Raw genomic sequence first — 23,864 nt, forward strand, 5'->3', positions numbered from 1 at the left:
TAGCTTCTCCTCCACTGTTAACCATTTCATGGGTAATAAAATTGCAGTTGAGACAATAAGCTGGTTTTCCTAACCAGCACGGCTGGCCATATCAGTTTCTCAGAAAGACTTCAACTTCTCTCCTACGCTGAGGTGATTCAATCCTGTGGACCGCTTCCCTCTCCACCCTTGACAGATTCAGAAGCTAACTCCAAGGTCCGAAGTTTGCCTCCCTCATCCGAGGCAGCTGAATCAACTTCTCTCGCCACCCCTTTCATTATCCCATTCCATCCACCCCACTGCCATCGGTGGGGTGGAGACTCACTGCTTAAAGTGTGCTGAAGAAAAACCCAGAAGCAAGAAACTAGAATAACTTGCTCCTGTTAACAAAACAAACCAGAAAACACAGTAGGGGCCAAGACCTCACAGTCGCCGAGTTCCAAATCCTTCCTTATCCCAAGGAGACAGACTGCCTGCCTCGCTATTCTAAGCTCAGGCAATGTGGCTTAAGCAAACTCATAGAAGGAATTCAAGCCTCAAGATCCATTTTCAGCCTCCCCCAGCTACCCATGTGCCTTTTTATCCTTACTCCATCTTGCCCAGACAAACGTGAAAGCCTGTGTAAAGACCACTGCATGTCTCACTTTGAAAGGGCTTGAATACCCTCATGAACTAACTCCTGGCTCCAATCTTTGGTCTCATGGAGACAGAGAAAGCAGCAGCCAGTTGGAAAACAAAAAAAGGGTTGTTATCTCTATGTTAAATTAAACTCAGATTTACTTAATATCCCAGCCAACTTATGCCACAACTATTTTGGCCCTTTCTGCCACCCCAAAGCCTTTTGTGGCCAAAATGTACCATTGTGCTGCTGTTTGACACTGCGTGCCAGCAGGCCTCTGGGCCAAAGCCAAGGAACACCCTTCCTTCTTTGGGTTTTGGGGGAGCAGGGGAGGGCTGCTAATTCCTTTTGTGACCACTGACTAAAAGCTGAGTGGTCAACAATTTGTTAAATTATACACACACCTAAAATGTCAGCTGCATCAGAGATTTTTGCTATCTTTCGCGTGGCTGAAGAGAACCTTCAGGCTGATGGCAATTTTAGAAGTTGGGTTTTTTTTTTTTTTTTTTTTTTTTTTTTTGAGACGGAGTCTCGCTGTGTCTCCCAGGCTGGAGTGCAGTGGCATGATCTCCGCTCACTGCAAGCTCCGCCTCCCGGGTTCACGCCATTCTCCCGCCTCAGCCTCCCAAGTAGCTGAGACTACAGGCGCCCGCCACCACGCCCGGCTAGTTTTTTTTGTATTTTTAGTAGAGACGGGGTTTCACCATGTTAGCCAGGATAGTCTCGATCTCCTGACCTCGTGATCCACCCGCCTCGGCCTCCCAAAGTGCTGGGATTACAGGCTTGAGCCACCGCGCCCGGCCGAGAAGTTGGGTTTTTTAACCATAAACTGGGGGATGGATGCTAGCAGAACTCCAGACACGCGGGATCCTGGGTAGCAAAGACTCATCTTTGATAAGTGTATATGTCAATAATTCAAACCAATGGAAGGGGATAGGAATTAAAATTAGTCACAGTTATAAATACGTACACATACACATGCATGAGAGAGAGACAGAGAGAGAAGCTCTACCTCAAAAGTCCTTTTTGGAATCATGCCAGCTCTAAATACAAAACCACACACTGACACGGGTCAGTCAAAGCTACAGATACAGAATGTGCTAACCTGAAAATTTTGAAAAGCAAAACAAAACAAAAACAAAAAGCAAGGCCAGGTGCAGTGGCTCATATCTGTAATTCCAGTACTTTGGGAGGCCGAGGTGGGAGGATCACTTGAGCTCAGGAGTTCGAGACCAGCCTGGGAAAAATAGCAAGACCTTGTCTCTACTAAAAATAAAAAAATTTAGCTGGGTGTGGTGGCGCACACCTGTAGTTTCAGCTACATGAGAGACTGAGGTGGGAGGATTGCTTGAGCCTGGGAAGTCGAGGCTGCAGTGAGCTGGGATCATGCACTGCATTCCAGCCTGGGTGACAGAAAGAGTCCTGGTCTTAAAAATAAACAAACAAAAAAGCAAAAAGCAAATTTGCAGCATCATAAATCCATATCTAATTAGGCTGCATTCCCTTGTGGACTGCAATATATTCTGTGGGTTATCCAGTTCCTTTGTTCTAGCATCTTGCTGTTTTTGATGACTACAGGTCATTGGTGTAGACAGAATGAAATATTTTGACCACCATGGCACCAGTTAAAACTGACCTGTAAATAATTTTAGGGGTTACAGTCTCTTTGGGGGAAACTGGGCAGGAAGCTGGGCCTGACCGATAAAATCCCAATATCTACAGAGTCTCTCCAAGCACTGGGTTTTTTGCTATGCATGGTGCTGCCACTCCAGGGCTAATGATGGGTGCATTTGCCCTTTCCTTTCCCCCGCTTTGCCCTATTATTCCTGCCTTCCACCCAGTGGAAAGACATGGTAGTTTCAGAAATGGTGGTGGTTAGGGTGAGGGGTTTGCTTTGCTGCCAGGTAGATTTGATAGCAGTTTACCTCCAGAAATAGAGAATGTGCGTGCTGGGAGAAAACAGTCCAATTTAGTGGTTCAGAGTGTGTGCCTATTTCTCTAACGAAGGGAGTCCTTCCACTGCAGGAGCAACTGTGCAGCTGGAAGTATTCATTCTTCTTTCTTTTAATAAGTTTGAAACATTTCACACAAAATTGAACAAAAATAACAAAACAGGACTTGTGCTAGAACAGGATGGGTTTGAATCCCAGCTCCTCCACTTTAGCTGGATGACTTTGTGCAAGTAAATCTCATTGGTGAAATGTGGATAATAATAGTACCTGTTAATATAGGTATATTATATAGGGCTATTGTGTGGATTAAATGAGATAATCCATGTAGATTTAGGACAGGGTCTGGCCTAAAGTAAGCACTCAATAATAAAAGTGAGTAACATTTTTTGAGCATATAATAAAAGGGAGCTATTATTAATCTAATTATTTAGTACAACCTTCTCATTTTACAAAGAAAGACTTTAAGCAGCAGAGGTATTTTGTGACTTGCTAAAGGATAAACTGTTGCTGTCATCCTGGGTCATGGGTTTTCTGACCTCTCCCTCTCCTCTTGGCTAAGTGCTACAAAATGAGAGTGAAGCAGGCAGGCCCCTTGCCTTCCAAGAGACTGCACCATACCAAGCCAGGGGTGGAGCACACAGGCCGAGGATCCTGCCCCTTTCAGCATATCTGCCTGTCTGCCAGATGATCAGTCCCTGTCCCCAGCAGGCAGTAGGCAGAGAAAAGAGAAAAAGGTGAAACTCAAATCAGTAGTTTTATTACCCGTGATTGCCTAGCCTACTTTCTCTCTGTGCCCTTGACCTCTGCTCTAACCAAGAATCCTTTCACAGTCTCTTTCCCCTGATTTCCTTTGTTGTTCAGCTCTAAAGCTTCCCTTATGGTGCCCCATTCCCTTAATGTCCCTTATAGCCCAAGTTCTTAAATAGTTCCACCTCTTGCGAACCTCAGCTGCAATGGGCTCTCTGCTGTTAGCCCAAACACAAATGCCAACTCACAGTTCACCAGATAACCTGATTGGTGCTGCTCGTCTTAGGAGGAAACCCACTAGGTGGCATATTATCTTCTGCACATTTTTATTGGCCAACTTTTGTTTGCTGGGCATTATTTTAACGGCCACTGAATTGTAAGGTATTAAGATGACAATTTGTCTTTAAGGAAAATATAAAATCAATATATTTAACTTGTTTTAATAAGCTGTCCTTCAGATCATATTTGTCAAAATGCTTAAAGCTGCTATTTCCTGACAAAAAGTTGAAATAGTTGACCTTTGGCCAATGGAAATCCAGCCATTTGTCAGTTAGAACTGAAGGTGCTGAGCTGACACTCAGCGGCCTGGCTCGCATTCTAGGTTCCTTGCTGCACCCAGAAGCCTGGATACTTTGTGCAAACTGGCTGGGAGGTCCCCGAAAGCAGATACATGCAGAAAGACTTCCACAATTTCATCACTTCTCGAGGTCTATGAAAGCACAGAACAAGGGCCCTAGAGCTGGAAGGGGCTGTAAAGATTGTTTAATCCAATCCTCTTACTTCATGAATGAAGAAACTGAGGACTTGAGAAGTAAAGTAATACAGTTTCCATCCAAATACATGCCTGTGGTCCTCTTCCTGGGAAACGATATAGTTGCAAGGCCAAAGTCAGAATAAAAAGTGACCCAAATGGGCTATACTGTATGAAATTGTCATTTACAGATGCCATACATCTTTAACAGAGGTTAACAGGATGGAAAATAATCCCTACCAGGGTTAAGTTAAAAATTCATTTTTTAAAAAGAAAGAAACTCAGCCTTTACAAAGTGATGAGAAATGATAGGGATTGGGATATTTTCAGAGGTACGCTGTGCCTCCACTTCTGACTAAGACTTAATGGAACAAATGCATTCAGGGAGATGCGTGGAATTTAAACACAATTCAACATCAGTTAATTCTAAGAGTAAAGGCCCTTCAGTCCAGCTCCCTTCCACCTCAATGTTAAAGGAAGCTAGAAAGCCAATTACATTCACAGCAGGGCCTCTCCCCTACTGCAAGGGAAGAATGTACTGCAAATTCTATGTGTGCTTTACAAGCTAGTAAAACTATAATTGCAGGTGGGAAGGAACATGGCGTCTCTTTGTTTCTGCCAACATTTCGGTCTGGTGAGCTCTCTCTGCAGCTGCAGAAAGAGTGTGGACTCCATGGTTTTCTTTAAGCACAAAAATGTGTACTCCAGGATTCTACAAAATTTACAGAAAGACTGCTTTCTGTTAAAATTGAAAAGATGTCTGTGCATAGCCCACCAAAAGGTCATGCATTCTTCCAAGAAACAAGTGCCGAAGGTGCTTCCCTTTTTCAGCAAGCCAAAACCCACCTTCGGGTGCAAGCTCTGAAGACGTCTCTCAGCAAGAGCAAAGACAGGTGGCAAGGTTCAGAGGGTAGGTAGTACCACTCACTCAAGTGCAGGACGAGGGACAATACCCTGGCTCAAGAGGGTAGGGGCTGTCCAGGTGCAATTCCCCTGTGGAGCCACTGGGGAGGTCTGGTCTAGGACCATCCTGGAGGCAAGAGGAAATGAGGCTTTTCTGCGTCCCCTACCAAGGTAATGCTCCATATGGTGATTGTATAGCTGCAGCTATAGCAGGTGTCTATGGCCTAGATTCCCCTACAGAACATGAGGGGCAAAACTGGGACGCAGCAAGCATTACTTTTGTGGTGATGGTTGTTGTCTAGTGTCCACAGATGCAGTGTCTTGATGACGCCGAAGAAAGCTCCCAGGAGTCATTTATACAAGGCCCACACCTCACAACAACACTAATAGCAATACTCTACCCCTAGTAAAGCGCCTATCCCCTAAGCCCTTAAGTGACAGGCAAAGTTCTAAGTGCTCTATGCATACTAACTCTAAGGCCTCACAACAACAATTATCCTCACTTCAGAGATGAAGTGCTTAAGGCACAAAGAGAAGTGACTTGCCCAAGGTCACCTAGTGTGTCTGGGGTGAGTTGGCATTTGAACATGGGCAGGCGGCCTCCAAAGCTCCAGTGTGCGACCGCTGCAGTGGCCAGCACCTCTGCAATGCCCAATGTCGGATATCATCATCCCTTTGGAGACCTTTGCTCCAGGCAGAAACTCCATCCCATGTTCACCTCACACTGGCGTGCTGGCCTCCTAAAAGCTCCTGACAGCCATCTTAATTTTGATTTCTATTTAATTTTCCACCTCACAAAGCAATGCCAGGGAGAGGGAGTCTGGTGATACCTTTAGAATATGATTTATCAACCAACAGCTTAAGGGAATGCAGGGCTTCCTTGCTGCCACCTGACCTTTGTCTTCGGCCTTCCTAATGTTTGCATTGCTGCCCTGACCTTGCAAAGTGACCTGGAATAGCTTGGCTGTTTCCTTGTGTGTGTCCACTTTCAGAGCCCAGCTGTCAGCCTGTGCAAGTCTGTCAATTAGTATCTCAAGGGTTTGGGATGGGGTCTGCCGCCTTTTGAGGAGCACAATCTAACACTAACCTCCAAATTCCTTCTCGTAATTGAGCATTCATTAGTTTGACGGAACAAAAGCAGGCATTCTCTATTATAAAGCAGAGGTCAAAACTGGTGGCTGTGTTTTGTTTGGCCTGCAGAGTGTTTAAATATTGAGAAATTTCACATAAAAATACAGATTTCCGGCTTCTCTTGGAAAACGGGAAGAGCAGACAACTCTGGGGCTACTGAGTAACAGCTGCTGCCTTCAGATATGGAAGCTCTCTCTGGTTCATCTGCCCAACTTGAGTCTCCCCTTGGGCCTGCTTCAGGCACAGATGCCATTTGCCTGGTCTCTGCAGGAATCCCAGTCAACATAGCTCTGTTCTAGAGCCAGAATTCCCTCCTTTAAAACGTGAGATGGGCCAGGCGTGCTGGCTCACGCCTGTAATCCCAGCACTTGGGAAGTTTGAGGCGGGCAAATCCCTTGCCCAGGAGTTCGACATCAGCCTGGGCAACATGGCAAAACCCTGTCTCTACCAAAAAACCCCACAAAAATTAGCCAGGCATGGTGGTGCAAGCCTGTAGTCCCAGCTATTCAGGGGACTGAGGTGAGAGGATTGCTTGAGTCCAGGAATTCAAGGCCAGCCTGGGCAACATAGGGAGACCCCCATCTCTACAAAACATTTAAAAAATCAGCCGTGGCGTGGTGGCGCATGCCTATGGTTTCAGCTACCTGAGAGGCTGAGATGGGAGGATTGCTCGGGCTCAGGAAGTCAAAGCTGGAGCCAGCCATGATCATGCCCCTGCACTCCAGCCTGGGCAGCAGAGTGAGACCCTGTCTCAAAAAAATAAATAAAATAAAATTCCAGGAGCAAATGTGTTGATGGTCCACTAGGCTTTAGCCAGAAGTTCAAATAAAAGCCAAACAACAATATGAAAAGCTGCCCCCATCAGCCTTCTCTGTTTCCCCACAAGGACGGGTGTAATGTTGTTCAAAAGCTGCAAGTTCCAAATATGGAGGGAATTGCAGGCCACTATCACATGGAGACAATGATGTCCACTAATACATGTGGCAATGCTGTCTTCTGAGGCTGCCATGCATCCTGGTTACATTTCTGAATTGGGTGAAGTGCTGGAAACCTCCTCAGCCCTAAAACACCTGAATAGATAGTGCCTTCTGGTTATCCCTCTGGTCCCTTGAAGACCAACTATGGGTGTGGTGGGATGGCTAGTCCAAGGCATCAAGGGATGAAATCCCACTGGACATCATCAAGTGGAACAGAATCATGAGCAGCTTTGACTATAAGTTCCTGGCACACGGACAGCGTGCAGGAATTTGACCATAATCAGTAAGAATCACCAGTCCGTTTCTGAGAAAATGTGCCCTTTCAATTTCAGGGGAAACATGGCTCCTGATACATAGTACATGCTTAATAAATATTTGCTGAATGAATAAATGAATAGGGCGAAAACACCCAGTGAGGGGCTTGATGACAGAGTCGGGCTCATATTTCAGGTGCACAGGTGGGATGGAAAGATTTAAAACTCAGTTCCTCGTTCTTTGCACCTCAAGGCACATCCCAGAATCTTTCATTTCTGAGGGAAGTGAAGCAATACCGTTTTACTCATCCTATGAATATTTCGTTGAGACAATTTATCAGAATAATCCTGAAGCATGTGGACAATGTTAAGAAATGTCACAGTTGGCCGGGCGCGGTGGCTCATACTGTAATCCCAGCACTTTGGGAGGCCAAGGCGGGTGGACCACAAGGTCAAGAGATCAAGACCATCCTGGCCAATATGGTGAAACCCTATATCTACTAAAAATACAAAAAAAATTAGCTGGGCTTGGTGCCTCGTGCCTGTAATCTCAGCTATTCAGGAGGCCAAGGCAGGAGAATCGCTTGAACCTGGAAGGCGGAGGTTGCAGTGAGCCAGGATTACGCCACTGCGCTCCAGCCTGGCAACAGAGCGAGATTCCATCTCAAAAAAAAAAAAAAGTCACAGTTGGTAGTAAAAATTTTCTTCAGCTTGCCCCCATGGAAGAAACACTGTAGATCAGATCATTAGAATGGTTTAAGGCTACCAAGGCCTCAAAGTTCTCCTCTTAGTCCTCTCTCTTTGGCTTATGATTATGGGCCAAAATTTTAACTTACAGCCTCTAAGAAGCCTTCCCTGATGGCCAAGTTACTGGGTGTTCTGGTTACTATTACTGCAAAACAAATTACTCCAAAACGTAGTGGTGAAAAAAAACCAACCAACAAAAACCTAGTGGTGCAAAACAATCATTTATTACGGGCTCACACATTTTGTCGGTCAGGACTCCAGGAAGGACACTATGGAGATGGTTTGTTTCTGCTCCATAATATCTGCAGCCTCATCTATAGGCTCAGGTGAGAAGACTTGAAGGCTAGAGCAGCTGGAATCATGTGGGGTTGTCTCCACTCATCTCTCTGGTGGCTGATGATTGCTGTCAGCTAGAACCACCACCATGAGGCCTGCTCATGTGGTTCTTCTATGAGGGCTCATCTGGACTTCCTTACAACATGGCCACTGGCTTGCCATGAGTGAGCATCTCCAGAAAGCACCAGGTTGGACCTATATTACCTTTTATGACTTGGCTTTGGAAATCACATGGCATCACTTCCATAGTCACAGGCCTGCCCAAATTTGGGGAGAAGGAACACAGATCCCACCACTGAATAGGAGGAGCAACAGAGTCACAGTGTAAAAAAGACATGTGGGATGGAAGATACTGTTGCGGCTATCTTTGCAAAATACAATCTGCCACATACTTGGTCAGATGTATTCCCCAAGTACCCTAGGTTCAACTCCCCTGACTTAATGCCTATCTGCCTCTCTCATCAGACTGTGAGCTCAGTGAGGGAAGGGACTATGGCTTAATCACCTTTGCCTCCTCTGTGGCTAGCTCAATGATTAGCACACAGAAAGCATTCAATCAATACACACTTGTTGAATCAAACTGAATAGAAATGAAGAACCAGAAAGACTACTGGGTCCCTTTCACAATGGCTGTTGGTGGCATAGGTTTCTACCACTGGCAAGACCGACGCTAACCTTACTCTATATCTTTAAGTAAATGTTCTTTGAAAACAGGCCCTCACTTTGTCAGTATTATGATTGCTCTTTTAAAATATGAAACAACAAAAACCCAACAACAACAGAACTCAGATGGCTGCATGCCAAAGGACTCCCAGGAGAGTAATTTCAGCACTGACTAAACACCATCCAATTCCACAGCTGCAGCCTCAACCGGTATTGTGTTGTCTCTACCTGAGGGGCTAGAGTTGGCTCCTGGAATCCTTATCTCAACTGAGCTCCTTCTCACCTGGGCAACAGGGCTCTCTATCCACCACTCACAACGCACAGTTATCTTTCTGATCTGGCTTCCACAAAAGGTAGTGACTTTGTCCTTAGCTCTGCACATTTTCTGCCACAGCCCATGCCGAGCTCCCCCGATCCTTCAATCATCTGTGGAATTTGGCTGCGGCGCCTGGGTCTGCAGAACAGAAAAGTCAGCTTGCATAGAGAACAATCTGCACCAGCACCTTGCTAATCACCTGCTTTAACCCACTCAGCTAACTGGTTCCATCATCAAAACATCAGAAAACTAGTAGTTATGCTCAGCAGGTAGTAAAGATGTCAAGACTGAAAGTGAGGAGTCAGAAGACCCAGCTCCAGTCCTGGCACCTAGCAGCAGTTGTCACTCTTCCCTTTCCCCTCCCTGTACAACGTGAAACACCCTGGGAGACTGAGTGTGAGGCATGAACTGTTCGGCACCCACTCAAGATACACCTGCTCTCCTGAGGAACAGGGCTTTTCCATTTGCTCCGCTGCCTGCCTATCAAAACTTCAAAGAATAACACTCAATCCCTTCCTCCGCCCCAGCAAGATCTTAGCCTGTGCATTCATTTTTTGAAAACCCACTTGTTTAAAAGGCATAATTTGCTCCCCAAATAACTTACGGTCCTCTTTCCTAGCTCATTAATTGGTTGGGAGAGCTGTGGCTAAAATAGCTAACAGAGATTTAGTGATGTTTTAATGGAGGCCTCGCTCCCGTCTCACCCCAGATTACATTCAGGGGTTTCTGAAGGCAGTGCCGGCTGCAGCGGACACAGGCACAGGCCATGGAACAACACAAGCGAGCTGTCACGCTTTGTTTTTCTGCTTGTTAAATCCGAATGCTCCTAATTAGTTATCCTGGCCGCTAATGCCTGGGTGGACAATGGTGTAGGGATCAGGGCTGCTGAGAAGCTATGAATACAAGTTCCTTGGGCTCCTGAGGCTTGGGACTGGTGACTCGGTTGTGGGTACTGAGGCGCTGTGTTCCTGTGGGCTGTGGATTCAAAGATGTCAACCCCTGTGTGAATAAAGGTCATCACCTGTTACTTCTTTGGTGAAAGGGCAGCTGTGCTGGGTGCCCACTTAGGCGTGGCCTTTGTCTGCTGACTCTGTGAAGAGCGTCCATAGAGAAAAACGTTCTCTGATTATGGGTTTGCTTGGTGGGTCAGGGCCATGCAAAATAACTCACATCACTTCCTTGAAGAAGAATTCAGTAAAGCATGTTGTTTAAAAGTGGCCTTGAAATGTCTTAAACATTGCCTTTTTGTGATCTTACCAGCTAGAAAACAGTTGAGGTAAGACCACCGTTTGATTTATTTCTTCAGGGGCCAATTCTAACAAATGTTGAGGTCACACGGATGACAATTCCTAAGCTCTGTGGGTACGCTGGACTAGCAAAAAAGTTAACCGAAGAGTTAACTGTTCTGGATATGGAGTGAGTGTTCAGAAAGTTTGCAACACGAAACAACTCACTATTATTCTGACATAAGCAGATATTTTTATTTTGTTTTAGAATTCTGTGCATTGTTATATTTCATAGTCAGCATTTCTAATTTTGTTTTGTTTAGCGACTGCTGTTAAATTAACCAGTTTGCTTTGCTTTTTAGGGGAGAGAGAACCAGTGAGTTCATGATACCGTATGTATGAACATATGTACATATACACCTTTGTCACCCATCCATCCACCCATCCATCCATCCATCCATCCATCCATCCACTGGACATTTCTATGTTGCATAAGTTACATCAGTTGCTGAGTGTGTTTATTGCTTTAGTATTAAACAGTTTAGGCAGTGCTAGGCAATTCCAGAAAGGTAGTGTACATCTGGTCACTCCTCTCTCTTTTCACAGCTCTTGAGTGCTGTGGGTCCTCCCACCTGGCATCCTTCCCACTTCACAACTCTTTAGTAAGGACTCCAAATTCCAGACTTTCCTGTCCTTTTTCTTTCATAAAACTTATCTGTTGAAATGTCTCCCCACCCTCAATATCATGCCATGTTTTCAAATGAATTTCTGCCAAAATAATAATTTATTTTTCTTGGGTAATATATTTCCTATTAACTACAATCTAAATGCCTTCACCTAAAGGTAGGGTCTCATTTGGAAATGTAGGGCCCAGGGAAGGTGAATAATGAGAAAATTAGCTCCTTAGGTTGTCTCACAAGAGGGGTGTGTGTGTGGGGGGGTGAGGTGGTGGGCAGTGGAGGGAGTAGGGTGGAGGGCCTACTCTAACCAGCCACCTCACCCATGGGATCATCCAGTATCCTTTCTCATGAATCGCCACAAATAGAATCATTCAATGCTTAACTTACATATGCCCCCAAAGGTGAGTAATACCAGAAGAGTTAGTCATTAATATACATTTTAGGTTTTGTCACAAGAGCACAGGTAGCCAAAATTTAGAAGTCAAATCTGACCTTTTCTTTCAGCAAAGAGAAGGAACTTTAGAATAAACCTGCTATCATTTACACAGTCCAAAGAATGACATATTAAACCAGACTTCTGATTTGCTCCTTAAGAACAACTAAGAACTCTTGACCATTTATTTATATATACTAATGTATTCTACTGGTAAAATCTGGAACCTTTTCATCAGTGTTAAAAGCGCCAAGGGGAGTAAGGAGATGGTTTGTCACATACTTAACAGGGAAAGCAGATAGCTGACGCCGAAAGTTAAGGCACTGAGAGTTACGGTACAACTCTCTCCATCTCAGGTGAGCATATCTTTTTATTGCATTCCTGTCTTAAAGCCTTCTCATGGATTTGTGATAATGCTGGATAGACTGAAAATAACCAAACACAAATTCTATTCTATTTATTCTTCCCAAAGTAACTAACCAAGGAAAAGCTCTTAAAAAGCAGTGCCTCAGTTTCCCCATTCAAAACATGCACCAATACTAGTCCGTGCATTCACACATGCTGAGTTGTTGCCTTCTACCTCCTTTACAAGGAAGCACTTCGTCAGTTCAAAAACCACCATGCATTCGTACCTCCTGAAAGAAAATTTGTAAGATTTTATTTTTTAAAAAATGAACAGTACATTCTGTCAGAGTTACATTCAAAGAGTATGGAATTGAATATGTTTTTCTTTTTTTTTTTTTTTTGAGACGGAGTCTCGATCTGTCGCCCGGGCTGGAGTGCAGTGGCCAGATCTCAGCTCACTGCAAGCTCCGCCTCCCGGTTTATGCCATTCTCCTGCCTCAGCCTCCCGAGTAGCTGGGACTACAGGCGCCCGCCACCTTGCCCGGCTAATTTTTTGTATTTTTTAGTAGAGATGGGGTTTCACCGTGTTAGCCAGGATGGTCTCGATCTCCTGATCTCGTGATCCGCCCGTCTCGGCCTCCCAAAGTGCTGGGATTACAGGCTCGAGCCACCGTGCCCGGCCTTGAGTATATTTTTCTAACAATATCGAGTTCGCAGAACAGAAATTCACCTGGAATTCTAAACGCAAGAAATAAGCAAAGGAAGGCCATGCTCCCTGGAGCTCCTAGGATTTGGAGAGCCTCTGCCCCTGTCTTATGCGTCTTCCTTGGCCCTGCTACTAGGCCAGGTGTACCTGGCTCTATTTTACAGGTTATGGCTAAATGCTACCAACTGACTGTAGTCAGATAATGACTATATACAACTACTACTTTTTCGATGTGCAAGTCATACCAGTGAGCAATTCAATCACTGGTGAAACAGACAATTAGGGACTCAGTCTGAGCATTAATTTTGCCAATAACTGGTACTCAGTGAACAGTGAGCAGGTGACAGCCCTTCCTGAACAACTGGAGGGAATGTCCTTTGCAAAGCAATTGTCAATCCTTGCTATTTCTTTCCTCACATCTAAATGTACAATAGTAAAGGAAAATGCATGCAAAGAGGACAGTAATTCAAATCATGAAAAGGGGGAAAAGTGTCTTGAATGTAACAAAAGCAGCGGTTAAGGCAGCTCGAAATCTTCAGCCAAATTGTTGAATTGAGTCTATCTGCGAAAATTTTAGGGATTGTTACTTATAAACATAAAACCAGACAGAGACAATAAGATTGCAATTTTTTTGGTACCAGAATTCTTTCAGCATCTTTAAGTATTATTAGTGCTTTGTGTACTATATTATTTTAAATTATCTCTAAATTATAAATCTCCTTTCACCATGTTTATTAAATTCTTACCTGTTTTTTTTTTTTTCCTTTTTGAAGAGGAAAATGGCTGTTTTGCTTTTTAAATAAAAGCTAATGGGAAAAATCAAATTAACAAGAGAAATCTTAAAGTAGACAGGAATCTGTGCATTTAAGAAGAATATCCATCTTATTGTTTTTCTCTGATTTATAACTCTTGAGTCACTTGCTTTAGTTTATTTTCCTTTCCCCTGCAAAATCTGAACATTAAAAGCCCCTTTTCTAGAGTTACTTGATATGACAGACAGGTCTGTTTTTACAGAAACCTTTAGCAGTGAGGAGAAAAATCAAACAGGGGAAAATAATTTACTCTAAAACGCCTGACACTGACAATAAGTGGGATGATGAAGCAGTCCAGGAGAGGCCAAAATGGCCTAGGATGCCATCAGGCTGGTGGTTGGGTCAGTTAGGTTGGGTTTCCCCATACCACTACATGCCCTTTCACAAAGCAATGGTATTTTTTGTTCTTTCTCCTTGTGTCCCTTCCCTTACATATTTGCAAGAACAATTCAGATCTAGAAAACATGCTTGTTATTTACTCAGAAACCAACGAAAGATGAAGCAGGGGATGCCCTTCAGTGCTGATAGCCAAGATGCAGACAGATCAAAAGCTAAATCCAATTTAACCCACCTCAGGCAGAAAAAGTAATCGAATTAAACTTCCTCTAAATATGATAAGTTTGGGGCTCTTAAAGCCAGGCACAAAGAACCAGGTTAGAGTGAGCTGTTAAGTAAATGGATGCATTGAGCTCTAGCTGCCCCGCCCACAGCGTGTTTGATAAGCTGTTGATTGCCTCGATCACTTTACTACCCAGGCTGACAACTGATTAAGCTGCTTATGGGGCTCCAGGGGCTAATGGCCTGGCCACCAGGAATACCCCTGCCACTGATTTCAGTAAGCTGCTTGGCATGTATAGTTTGATTATTAAAGGAGGAAAAAAAAGAAAAGGGGGTGGAGGGAAAGACAGCAGGGTATAGGAAAGCCTTAAAAAGCAGGCTGTACGATTCCAAATGGATACATTACTTTGACACCCTAAAATGAATATGGAATTACTCTGATTCTTTCTCTTCGTCAGATATCGAAACTCACGTTTGAAAGGCTCCTTCAAAGAGTACTCACTTTGGAGCCCACCTATTCTATTTTAAACCAGCTTTACAAGAATGTTCAGTGCCTTTAAACATACTTCTCAAACGATAGAGTCTGTGTCCTCAGGCACTATGATCAGGTGGACTCCAGAAAATAGATAAATGTATAACAAGTGTTTTAACCAACTCTTCCCCTTGAACAACAATTTTAAGTAAAAATATACCTCTTTCCACCCTTGCCAGCAGACCACTGCTGCCTGACTATGTAGTAAAGATCAGGCAGGACTGAAGAAGTTGGGAGAGCTGGTATGTGCAAATAGGTTTCAACTTGACACATAAATGGAAATGAAAACCTTAGTCTTTTCTTAGAGCTCTCCAATTAAATGCTCTAACATCATGTCTGCCATTTAATTTAAAATAACTTTCTGGCAGGGAGCAGAGGCTCACACCTGTAATCCCAGCTCTTTGGGAGGCTGAGGCAGGTGGATCACTTGAGTCAGAAGTTCGAAACCAGCCTGGCCAACATGGTGAAACCCTGTCTCTATTAAAAATGCAAAAATCAGACGGGCCTGGTGGCACACGCTTGTGATCCCAGCTACACAGGAGCCTGAGGCACGAGAATTGCTTAAACTCAGGAGGCTGAAGTTGCAGTGAGCCAAGATCACACCACTGCACTCCATCCTGGGCAACAGAATGAGATTGTCAAATAAATAAATAAATAAATAAATAACTTTCCTAGCTCTGGGGGGACAAAAAGAACATAAAATTCTTAAGTTATTAAATTAAAAGACACAAAATATCCTTGAAAAGTAATTTAAAGCCAGAAAAATGACTGAAGTTATTATAAGTATGGTTTTTAAGTTGACCTAAATTCTTCTGGATAAAACAACCAGAGAGGAAAACAACAACGAAAGAACAGAATCACAGCAGTTTGAGATACACTGAAAGTTGTCACAATTATTATTATTAGTTAATGAACTCTTAAAATAATCATTATCTAGTGTCCAACAGTTCTTAGGAGTGAGTTGTTGATTTAAATGATTAACCAAAGCTTAACATATTTAGAATTTTGGGCTGAACACACAAGAGGCCAGTTTCTTCCTAGCTGCTAATCTGGTCAATCATTAAAAGTACAAGTGTGGCCAGGCGTGGTGGCTCACGCCTGTAATCCCAGCACTTTAGGAGGCTAAGGTGGGCAGATCACTTGAGGTCAGGAGTTCGAGACCAGCCTGGCCAACATGGTGAAACCCCATCTCTACTAAAATACAAAAACTAGCCAGGTGTGGTGGCACATGCCTGTAATCCCAGCTACTCAGGAGGCTGAGGCAGGAGAATCGCTTGAAACTGGGAGGTGGAGGGTGCAGCGAGCCAAGGTCACGCCACTGCACTCCAGCCTGGGCGACAGAGCAAGACTCTTGTCTCACAAACGAAAGAAAAAAAAAAAAGTACATGTGCTAATAAAAGTATAAAAGGATGATTTCAACTCTTACATGCTATGTTATGTTTTACTAAACTTTAAAAGCCATTCAACTTTTTGGCTTGAGCACAAGTCAAGGGCTTAACACATTCAATGCCTTTTACATCTTTTCATACAAATTTTTAATTGGTAAAAGTCACACACCATAAAATTTACTCTTTTAAAGTAAACAGTTTAGTGGTTTTCAGAATATTCACAAGACTGTACAACCATCACTGCTGTCTAATTCCAGAACACTTTCATTAGCCTCCAAAGAAACTCTTTATCCATGAGCAGGCACTCCCCATTTCTTTACTCTCCCCAGGCCCTGGCAACCACTAACGTACTTTCTGTCACAATGGATTTGCCTATTCTAAACATTTCATGTAAATAGAATCATACAGTATGTATTCTTTTCTTTCTGGCTTCTTTTACTTAGCATGATGTTTTCAAGAGTTATCCATGTTATAGCATGCATCAGTACTTCACTTCTTTCTATGGCAGAATAATATTTTATTATACGGCTACAAAACATTTTGTTCATCCATTCATCAGCTGATGAACATTTGGGTTGTTTCCACTTTTTTGCTATTATGAATAATGCTGCTCTGAACATTTGTGTACAGGTTTTTCTGTGGACATATGTTTTCAGCTGTCTTGGGTATATACCTAGGAGTAAAATTGTTGGGTCATATGGTAACTCTATGTTTAATTTTTTACCTGTTTCCAAAGTGGCTGACGTACTTTGCATCCCATCAGCAATGTATAAGAGCCCCAGTTTCTCTACATCCTTGCCAACATTTGGTATTGTCCTATATATCTTTTTATACTAAGTTTTCCCCCCATTCTGAATAAGAATTATCAGGGTTTGTGATGAAAACTACCCCAATGATGGCAAAGACCAAAGTCGACAAAGAGACTTCTCCAGGAAAACAACGAAAATGAAACAGCCCCTCTGAGTGCTTACCTGTTGCAGGTCGGCGAGGGAATACAGGTGGATCTGTTGAAGGAGGTATTCTCTGGGGAAAATTCTGAAAACAAGGGCAGATAGACAAGTGAACTGCGGTGCTGCCAAAACACACATTTTTCTGATAAGTTTCAAAGTCTCATTCAAGAATTCCTTTCCTCTGCCCTCTCTACTTTCCACCTATACTTTTCCTCCTAAGCCTTCTGAGAAATATCTTTTTCTCAGATATTTTTCTTCCCAATACGACACCAGAATGGAGGTAAAAGTTTGATCTTTGACTTCTAATGTAATCTTAAGAGCTACAAGCACTGTGTAGTAGCCCAGGCCTGAGGACCAGAACATCAGGTTTCTTGTACCAGCTGTGTTCATAATAAGCTGTGTGATCTCTGCCAAGTCCTCAAATGCCCACCTGGCTTCAGCTTCTTCACGCAGAATGAGGGTGGTTTAATGTGATGTCTCTAAATATCTTTCTAGCTGTATTATTCTATATCTAAATATACTGATTTTGGATTTCAGAAAAATTGGAGTGGCCACTCGTGTCTAGAGGCTTCTATGGCTTTCATTAATGAGGAGGAGTGATACTGAATATCACATTAATGAACTATCCTCTCATATGTATAGTGATGGCAATTTTAGAACCTCTGTACAAATGAGAATAATGGGACAAGACATTTTAAATTAGGACTCTTCAACAAAGTCCAATATCTTTAGCTGCTGTCTGTTCACAGCATCTGAATAGATGAAAATGAATGAACAGAAAAAAATAACCCATTATGGGCAAGCAAACAGGTTACCAAAGTGTAGATGACTGGAAAACAATATACACACAAACTAAACCCAAAACAAAATCCATGATACTAGCATTTTTCTCTTTGTCTTATTTGGTACTATGCAATTTTCTTGGGTCTTAAATGAAAGAAACCACCAATTTATCCAATTCACATTTATGACTATTCATTATATGCCAAGCACTATGCCAGGCATTAGGAAGACAGCCCCAGTATGAGGCCAAGGAGCATAAAGTCAAGTGAGGGAAAGACACAGAAGCTGATAATTACAATACAATGTGGTAATTGAAAATGATAAAGAGTTATGCATGGGGTACATATTTTTTGAGTAGTCTAACACGGTGGATTCCAACCCTGGCTGTCTATTAGAATCACTTGGAGACCTTTTAGAAAACAACTGGGTATATGCCTGGGTAGAGCTCATAAATCAGTGTTAAAGAAAACAAAAACTCTCTTGGTGATTAGTACAGTCAAGGTTTAGAACCACTGGCCTAATAATCTTGCTCATTGGAAAAATCATTATTCAGTCTTTCAATTAAGTATGCATTAGTTGCCAAATCCTAGATATTAAATCATTCATCCTTCCATCCATCCAATATTGATTAAGCACATACTGCATATCGGGCACTGTATTAGACTACTGAAAATGGAGCACTGAACCAATTAGACGAAGTCCTGACTGGACGGAGGACTGGGGTAGGTGTATTCTAGTAAGGACCTCTCCTGGAAAGTAGGAAAGTCGCTGAAGAATTCTGCTGGAAAGCACTGTTTCACCCACAGGAATGAGACAAGTGACAAGGGCATTATATTCTGGGAAACTGAATGCAGTTCCTAAGGCTGGGCTCCCTTCACCTCTAATGGTTCAGGGCTGCACTTGTGACAGGAAGCAGAGCACAGGCCCAGCACAGCTGGGTAGGGCATAGGAAAAGTACTCAATTCCTTCATGTAGGATTAGGTTCTCCACAGGAAGGCCCCTGTCATGGAAGGTAGACCATGGTCCCTGGAGGAACCATGAGATGTAATCAACCTCCATTTTCAAAAACACAAACACATGACAGAAATGATCAAGGGATGTCTTCCGAGATTCAAGGCCAGGACTTTCTGACTCCAAAGGCCTACATTCCTTCTAATTTCTTGGGGCTAGGGGTGGGGGAAGGAGGGAGGTAGGTTTGAGCTGACCATCTAATTTAGTAATATCATGCACATCTCTTCTGGATGGATGTTTATTACTGTAGTTTAGGCCAGTAGCAGTATAGAGCCACTGATGCTTTTTGAGGCAGGAAAGCCACACTGGTATGCCTCTGAAGGCAGCAGGGAGGGTGGAGAGACTACAGACAGGTGACAAAGCATGTGAGAGTCTGTTCTAGGGTAGGCAAGCGGACAGTGAAAGGAATGAGTGGGTAGATGCCGGAGACTTTTTGGAAGAAGTGAGAACATTGGGAATAAGTGAAAAAGGAGAAGGGGGTCTACGATGACCCTGAAGTATAGAGCCTGGGGATCAGAATGGTGAAGCCATTGGCCAACTGAGGGTAGGCTTCCAGGGGAGGGAATAAAAAACTGAGCTTCCCATGTGCCGAATATCCAGTGCCTGTGTGGGGAACGACAAGCATGGATCTGGGCCTGAGATGTAGAAGACTCAGGGCACTTCTGATGGGAGCACAGAGCGGACAGCTGAAGCCATGGGAATGGAGGGAATGGAGTGAGGAAAAACCTGAATGGGAAGGTGGCTGAACCCAGACGAGGGTTGTTTGTTTTTACTTTGTTTACCTTACAATCTAGAACTATCTAAAAGTGTACTTTGGTAGTCTGCAATTTTCTCATTATATTTTGAAAAGTATGTTTTTGAAAATAACTAGAATGTTCACATATGCTTCCACAGTTTTTAACATTTCTCTGTATTTGTAAAATGTTCATACCTTCATACTCTTTATCCAGCTTCCCTTAATGCTTACATCTTACCCAACCATGGCACATTGATCAAAAATAAGAAATTAACATTATGCAAATTATAGACTTTATTCAGGTTTCACCAGTTGTTTCACTAATGTCCTTTCGCTGTTCCAAGATCCAAGGACCCAAACTTATCTGCAGGAAAGGAAAACTAGGGCAGTCTTTCAGTGGGACTCAAGGGGAGCAGGGTATGACAATATGAGAGACAGAGGATGTTTAGGGGTGACTAAATGGAAGGAATAATCTCACTGAAAGGTAAATGCTTAATAATGAAATCCCTTAAATAAAGTAAAATGAAAGCAATGTGGCAGCAGTGCTAAGAAATGGAGTCCAGTAAGAAGGCTGCAAAATCATTTCAAGACTAGCTCCTGCCTCTTCTTCAGGTTTGTAGAAACATAGGTCAGCTGGAGAAAGAGTTAAAAGGAAGATGAAATGATCTATGGCAGGGACAAATGCAGGAGAGCATATCTGTAATGTTTCGCTACTTAAAAATCCTTTCTGCTTTAAAATTCTAAAATTTTTATGATTAGGGATATACAGGATATCAGACTTATTTACAAATTTACAAACCAAATCATACTGGCATACTCTTTCTGGAGTACTATGCCCAGTCGGTAATCATATAGTCAACAAGTACTTACTGAGTGTCTAAAATAAGGCATTGTGCTACATGCCGGAGATGAATACTTCAATGAATACAACTGATGAACAACAAAGAGAATTTCCAATTTCTCCTTACTAGGCAGGGTCCTTCTTGCTTCCAAACACGATTCATTATTCTTCTTACAAAAATTAACCAACTTTGGTCACGATCATCTCTGATATTCCTTCAACATTATTTGTACAGTAAACTGAAGTGGCTATGTATTTATTTAATGTTTCTTTGTGTATATATATTTCACATATGTTTATTTTCTCTCTCCTTTTATATGAGATTCTAAGCCCCTCCAGAAACACTTCCTCTACTGGCTTCTCCATCACGCTTCAATGTCTAATACTATAATTTACATGAGGTCAGTCATAACAGACACAAAGAACTGGAAAATGCAATATATGCAGGAAAGATAAAGGAACCCAGCTTATTGTGTCTGGAGAAGATGTTGTGTCCAAGAGATTTAGTGGTGGCCATTAAAAATAAAGACTTTTAAGAGAGATAATGCCAATCATCTTTTTTTCCTCCCTGGAGGACGGGAGTTGTAGTATGAAAGCACTAAAGTCAAATATGGTAATATATTTCCTGAGAGGGAAGACTGGTAGGTATTAAAATGCATCTCTTATAGTAATGCTTTTTAACGTAAATAAAAGAAGAAAAAGTTTTTTTTTTTTTGAGACGGAGTCTCGCTCTGTCACCCAGGCTGGAGTGCAGTGGCCGGATCTCAGGTCACTGCAAGCTCCGCCTCCCGGGTTCACGCCATTCTCCTGCCTCAGCCTCCCGAGTAGCTGGGACTACAGGCGCTCGCCACCTCGCCCGGCTAAGTTTTTTTTTTTGTATTTTTAGTAGAGACGGGGTTTCACCGTGTTAGCCAGGATGGTCTCGATCTCCTGACCTCGTGATCCGCCCGTCTCGGCCTCCCAAAGTGCTGGGATTACAGGCTTGAGCCACCGCGCCCGGCCCTGAAAAAGTTTTTTTTGCAGCTGTTTAGAGATAGGGACTCAGTCTTCTGCTTAGAGGAGGTAAGGGTTTCCAAGGCAGGGCCAGATAACTTACGCTCACTGCCATTTATTCCTCTTTCCCCTAAGGCAGACTGAATTTGCAAGACATTCTCTAAATATTTTCTTTAGGAAGACCAAACACAGGGAAACTCAGGGTAAATATGGACCTAAAAGCCAAGCTTGGGAAAGCGTGGGCTGCGGCAACTTCCCATCTGGGTGACTCCAAGGGCTTTCCTCTGCTGTGGCTGAGGTCCTACAAGTGGGCCTGACGGGAGTCCTTTAGGAAATGAATGGGAAAAGTAGATTCCCAGAGCCAGTTTGCCTTAAACTCTGATTAGTAGAAAGGGGTCTGAAAAACAGGACTAAGGAAGAGGAGTTGTCTTGGTGGGGGAAAGGGTAGCTCAGATGTTGGAACTGTCTTTGGAAGGCTCAAGTGGAGTCACCTGTGAGTCCAAGTGTGTGATTTGTGGGCCCCCAGCTTATAGGTTTTAGGTGAAGCCCTGAGAAAAAGTGATAGCCCAGGGGGGCACATGCTGGGACATGAGAAAAGACTGGCTCCGGGTGAAACAGTACTATTAATATTTAGGAGTAGATAAACAGGAAGAGGACTGGGAAGGAGTAGGTTGACAGGGAGGAGAAAGAGCAGAAGAGCCAGCACCAGGGAAGCCAAGGAAGGAGATAATTTCATGAAGGAAGAAGGTGGTCAATGGCATCAACAGTAGTGGAGAGGTCAGATAACGTGAGGAAGACTCTCATGAGGCCTGGAAAGTGCCTGCTGGCAAGCAGGAATCCATCAGTGACCTCAGACAGGGTGGTTTCAGTGGAGGGGGAGGAAAGACTGGAGAGGGGTGAGGATTGTGGGTTACTCTTTTATGAAGTCAACTTTAAAGAAAAGGAGGGAAATCAGGCCACAGCTAAAGAAGGATGTAGGACTAAGAAAGGATTTTTTTACTCAGGAGGCTGAGGCAGGAGAATGGCGTGAACCCGGGAGGCGGAGCTTGCAGTGAGCTGAGATCCAGCCACTGCACTCCAGCCTGGGCGACAGAGTGAGACTCTGTCTCAGAAAAAAAAAAAAAAAAAAAAGAAAGGATTTTTTTTTTTTTTTTAAATAATCGAGACTTGGGCATACTTAAACGCTAACATTAAGAAGCTACTGGCCGGGCGCGGTGGCTCAAGCCTGTAATCCCAGCACTTTGGGAGGCCGAGACGGGCGGATCACGAGGTCAGGAGATCGAGACCATCCTGGCTAACACGGTGAAACCCCGTCTCTACTAAAAAGTACAAAAAACTAGCCGGGCGAGGTGGCGAGCGCCTGTAGTCCCAGCTACTCGGGAGGCTGAGCCAGGAGAATGGCGTAAACCCAGGAGGCAGAGCTTGCAGTGAGCAGAGATCCGGCCACCGCACCCCAGCCTGGGTGACAGAGCGAGACTCCGTCTCAAAAAAAAAAAAAAAAAAAAAAAGAAGCTACTATAGAAACAAAAGCAGAAGACACAAAAGTAGAGATAATTGATGAAGACCGGTCTTCAAAAGGCCTAAAGGAAATGGGATGTGGACCCAGCTGGAAGCTCTTTCAAATATACACATTTGCACATGTGCATGTGCGTGCAGGAAAACATACAGACACACACTCCCCCCACAGTGCGCACGTGCGCGCACACACACGGATACTCCCTACACACAGTATTTTATTAACTGAAACGGTTCAAGTTGTTACTAAAATGTTATATAAAAAAGATTAATAATTACTCAATGGGGCACAGTGGCTCCCACCTGTAATCCCAGCACTTTGGGAGGGTAAGGTGGGAGGATCACTTAAGCTCAGAAGTTTGGGACCAGACTGGGCAACATAGCAAGACCCCGTCTCTACAAAAAATACAAAAATTAGCTGGGGGTCCAAGAGCAGTGGCTCACGCCTGTAATCCCAGAACTTTGGGAGGCCAAGGTGGGCTGATCATCAGAGGTTGGGAGTTCGAGACCAGTCTGATTAACATGGAAAAACCCCATCTCTACTAAAAATACAAAAAAATTAGCTGGGCATGGTTGCGCATGCCTGTAATCCCAGCTACTCAGGAGACTGAGGCAGGAGAATCGCTTGAACCCAGGAGGTAGAGGTTGCGGTGAGCCGAGATCATGCCATTGCACTCCAGCCTGGGCAATAAGAATGAAACTCTGTCTCAAAAAAAAAAATAATAATAATTAAAAATAAAATAAAAATAAAAATAAAATAAATTAGCTGGGGGTAGTGGTGAATGCCTGTGGTCCCAACTACTCAAGAGGCTGCAGCAGGAGGATCAATTGAGCCCAAGAGGTTGAGGCTGCAGTGAGCCATGATCATGCTACTGCACTCCAGCCTGGGTGACAAAGCAAGATCCTGTCTCAAAAAAAAAAAAAAAGTAATCACTAATTTATTAAATTTAACCCATAACCTTCATTATATTAAGAACCAA

General features: G+C 43.5%; 1 protein-coding gene across 6 annotated transcripts in view; it reads right to left on the bottom strand.

The window, feature by feature from the left end:
• LOC105468002 (pleckstrin homology domain containing M3) overlaps positions 1 to 23,864 on the bottom strand; it is a 211,206-nt gene that overhangs the window by 68,477 nt on the left and 118,865 nt on the right. For 5 of the 6 annotated variants that reach the window (XM_011717876.3, XM_011717878.3, XM_071073316.1 and 2 more), the window contains one exon: positions 17,027 to 17,090. In XM_011717876.3, coding sequence (XP_011716178.2) covers positions 17,027 to 17,090 — 64 coding nt within the window. Of the gene's footprint in view, positions 1 to 1,408; positions 12,350 to 17,026; positions 17,091 to 23,864 lie in introns of those variants that run through there. The other variant, XM_011717880.3, reaches the window with a different exon arrangement.

This window comes from Macaca nemestrina, chromosome 11 (genome assembly GCF_043159975.1).
Source record: "Macaca nemestrina isolate mMacNem1 chromosome 11, mMacNem.hap1, whole genome shotgun sequence".
Lineage (NCBI taxonomy): Eukaryota > Metazoa > Chordata > Mammalia > Primates > Cercopithecidae > Macaca > Macaca nemestrina.